The 3528-nt window shown below is 39.1% G+C and overlaps 1 protein-coding gene across 1 annotated transcript; it reads left to right on the top strand.

Moving 5' to 3' along the window:
* The first annotated feature begins 2297 nt into the window (after window positions 1–2297).
* LOC107787734 (F-box protein CPR1-like) lies at window positions 2298–3074 on the top strand. The gene has a single exon (XM_016609346.2). It carries the CDS (start codon window positions 2298–2300, stop codon window positions 3072–3074), a length of 777 nt encoding a protein of 258 aa, XP_016464832.2.
* The last annotated feature ends 454 nt before the right edge of the window (window positions 3075–3528 follow it).

Genomic DNA, 3528 nt, shown 5'->3' with positions numbered 1-3528 from the left:
TACATAACTGCAATTAAGCAAATAAATCAACAACAAGAACGACCACTGTGGGTCCCAATAGCACCAACACATAGCCTAAATATGATTTCTAACATAATTCACATCTCAAGTACTCTAACACATAAGGTACAGTAATAGTATTTAGATAAGATAGCTACACAGTTCCACGGAATTGACTGAATTATAATTACTATGGTGCACGACCACACACCCGTCACCTAGCATGCACGTCACCTCAACACTAATCACATAACACGTAATTTTAGGGATTCATATTCTCAGAACCAAGTTTAGAAGTGTTACTTACCTCAAATCGTACAAATCTCTACTCCGACAAGCCCTTGCCTCGTGAATCGGCCTCCGAATGCCTTGACTCTAGCCACAAACAGTTTGGTACAAACAACGTAAGCTATGGGAAACAATTCCATATGAAAATGCCAAGTTCTAAATCAAAAGTAAAAGTCAACTCAAAAGTCAACCCCTGGGCCCACGTCTCGAAATATGATAAAAGTTACAAAATCCAAATACACATTCACCCACGAGTCCAACCATAGTAAAATTACTCAAATCCGACACCAAAATCCCGCTCAAATCCCCAAAATTCGGCCTAAGAAGTTTTCTCCATTTTTCCCAAATTTTTCAACCCAAATCACTAATTAAATGATGAAATCAATGATATATTTATGTAATTAAACCAAAACCAAGTTAGAATCACTTACCCCAATCACTCCCTTGAAAAACTCTCCAAGAATCGCCTCAATCCGAGCTCCCAAAATCAAATTGTGAAATAAACTCAAACCCTCGTTTTTGAGACTTTAGATTCTGCCAAGAAGTCCCTTCTTCGCGATCCTTCGCGATCACGAAGCACAAGTTAAACTGCCCAAAACTTTACTCTACGTGAATGCATAAATAGCCACGCGAACGCGATACACTGCTTCCTTAGACCTACGCGATCGCGAACTACCTCACGCGTTCGCGATGAACAATGCGCGTGAACCCCAACCTTGCCTTTCCTCTACGCGAACGCGACCTCAGCTACGCGTTCGCGATTCACAACCTCACTAACCTACGTGATTGCAGACCTTAACTCGCGAACATGTAGAACAAAAATCTCAGCTTCCCAAATAAGCCTACGCAATCACGGACCTTTCCATGCGATCGCGTCTAAGAAAACATGACCTGAACACCAGAAAACTACAACAGACTTCAGCCATTTCTCCAAGTCAAATTATACTTCGATAAGCATCCGAAATCCACCCGAGGGACCTCAACCAAATATACCAATAAGTCCTAAAATATTATACGAACCCGCTCGAAGCGTCAAATCCCATCAAACAACGCTAAAACCAAGAATCGTGCATCAATTCAAGCCTAATGAACTTATGCATTTCTAACTTCTACATTCGATGCCGAAACCTATCAAACTAACTCCGATTGACCTCAAATTTTGCACACAAGTCATAAATGATATAGGAGACCTATGTCAACTTTCGAAACCAAAATTCGAGCTCGGTAATCACAAAGTCAACTCTCGATCAAACTTCTCAATTTTCAAAACTTTTAATTTTTCAACTTTCGTCATTTCAAGACAAAATCAAATACGGACCTCCAAATCACTATCCGGACACACTCTTAAGTCCAAAATCACACAACGGAGCTATCAGAACTATCAAAACTCCATTTCGAAGTCGTTTACTCATAAGTCAATATCCGCTCAACCTTTTCAACTTAAGCTTCCAACCTTGAGACTAAGTGTCTCAACTCATTCCGAAACATCCCCGAATCCAAACCAACTACCCCGGCAAGTCACATAACAATAATTGAGCATAGAATAAGCAGCAAAATGGGGGAAAACAGGGTTACAACACTCAAAACGACCGGCCGGGTCATTACATCGACGAGGTTTAAATAAAATAGGGATTTTTTTCTTAAATTTAATGCGCTAAGAATTACCAAAATATGTTGCCTACACATTTTTGTGCTACCAATAAGTCTACTTATTGTTTTTCTAAAAAAAAATGATTTATTATAAATTTTAAATTAGAATTTCAAAAGTAATGTTATATTTTAAACAATAAAATATAAAAATTTGTGTTACAAAAAGTCCCGGGCTTTGGGTCTTATATCTTATTTTCTAAATACAATTTTTGTTAGTGTGAATTGCGAAGAAATTTAGTGATATATAAATAATATATTCATATTCAGAAAAGGCTCATCTAGAAGACACCGCCTTATTCTTAGTACCCTCCTCCTATATCCCAATCGTCAGTCCAAAATTGACTACTCTGTCCAAAACAATGTCAACCTTTCCATTGGATGTTCTGACCGAAATCCTTTGTCGACTACCCGTTGATTGTGTGTTACGTTGTAGGTGCATATCAAGAACTTGGTGGGCTCTCATTGATAGTGAAGAGTTTGCAAAATTGCATGTCAAGTATTCAGTGAAAACCAATTCTAACCTTGGGGTGATGTTGAGAAAGGTCGACTATTTTGAATATGGAAAGCGTTGCTTTTACTCTCTAGACTTTGATTCTCTCAACTCCCGAGTTGTTACTCCCAAAGAATTGACCAACCCTTTGATGTCTTGTGAAATTAACACCAAGATACTTGGTTCTTGTAATGGATTATTGTTGATATCAAATACTGTGGATGAAATTGCCTTATGGAACCCTTCAACGAGAAAATACAAGAAGATACCAGTTGTGGGGATTACTGAAAACCATGTCCATGTGCATGTTAATTTTGGTTTTGGGTATGATGTTACTAATGATGACTATAAGGTTGTTAGAATTGTGCAGTTTCCCGGAACTGAAAAAGATTCTTTTCACTCTGATGTTAAGGTTTTCAGTTTGAGATCAAGTTGTTGGAGACAGGTTGAAGAAGAAGTTTCTTATTACCTCCGATATGAAGATCAACCAGGTACATATCTTAATGGTTCATTGCATTGGATTGCTAGTGCTAAGATGGAGAGACCTGGCAATAAATTAGAACCACTGATTGTTGCTTTTGACCTTGGAACTGAAAAGTGGGGACTTTTCCCGCGTCCCCTTATACTGATACGGGTTTCATTGTGAGGTTGGTCAAATTGCGAGGCTCTCTTTGCACATTGTATACGGGTAAAACCGAGCTCGATATTCGATCGGGCTTCCGAACTCCTTGGTTAGGCAAGGGTCCAAATATCTATAATCAGGTAAAGTCGAGCTCAAAGATCGATCTAACGACTGACACCACTAACCGAGATCGGCACAGGATGATTATGATCGAACCCAAAGAACTATCAAAATTAGCCATCAAAACCATCAGATTTGCCCTCGAGTTTGCCGAAGGCGTGACCGGTCCTGTTTCTAACGGTCTCGAAGAAAGATTTGCCAACTCGTCCGACAAGGGTCCGTGATTCTTGCCATTAACCGATCATTATGGCAAAAATCACGGAATTGGTCAAAAAGGAAACCAATGGTCTTCAAAATCAATGACTTATGTTTTTATAGTGCAATTAAATAATACCCTAAGGGGTAGGTCTCCCTCCAT

This window comes from Nicotiana tabacum, chromosome 9 (genome assembly GCF_000715075.1).
Source record: "Nicotiana tabacum cultivar K326 chromosome 9, ASM71507v2, whole genome shotgun sequence".
NCBI lineage: Eukaryota > Viridiplantae > Streptophyta > Magnoliopsida > Solanales > Solanaceae > Nicotiana > Nicotiana tabacum.
This window is presented reverse-complemented; position numbering and strand designations above follow the sequence as displayed.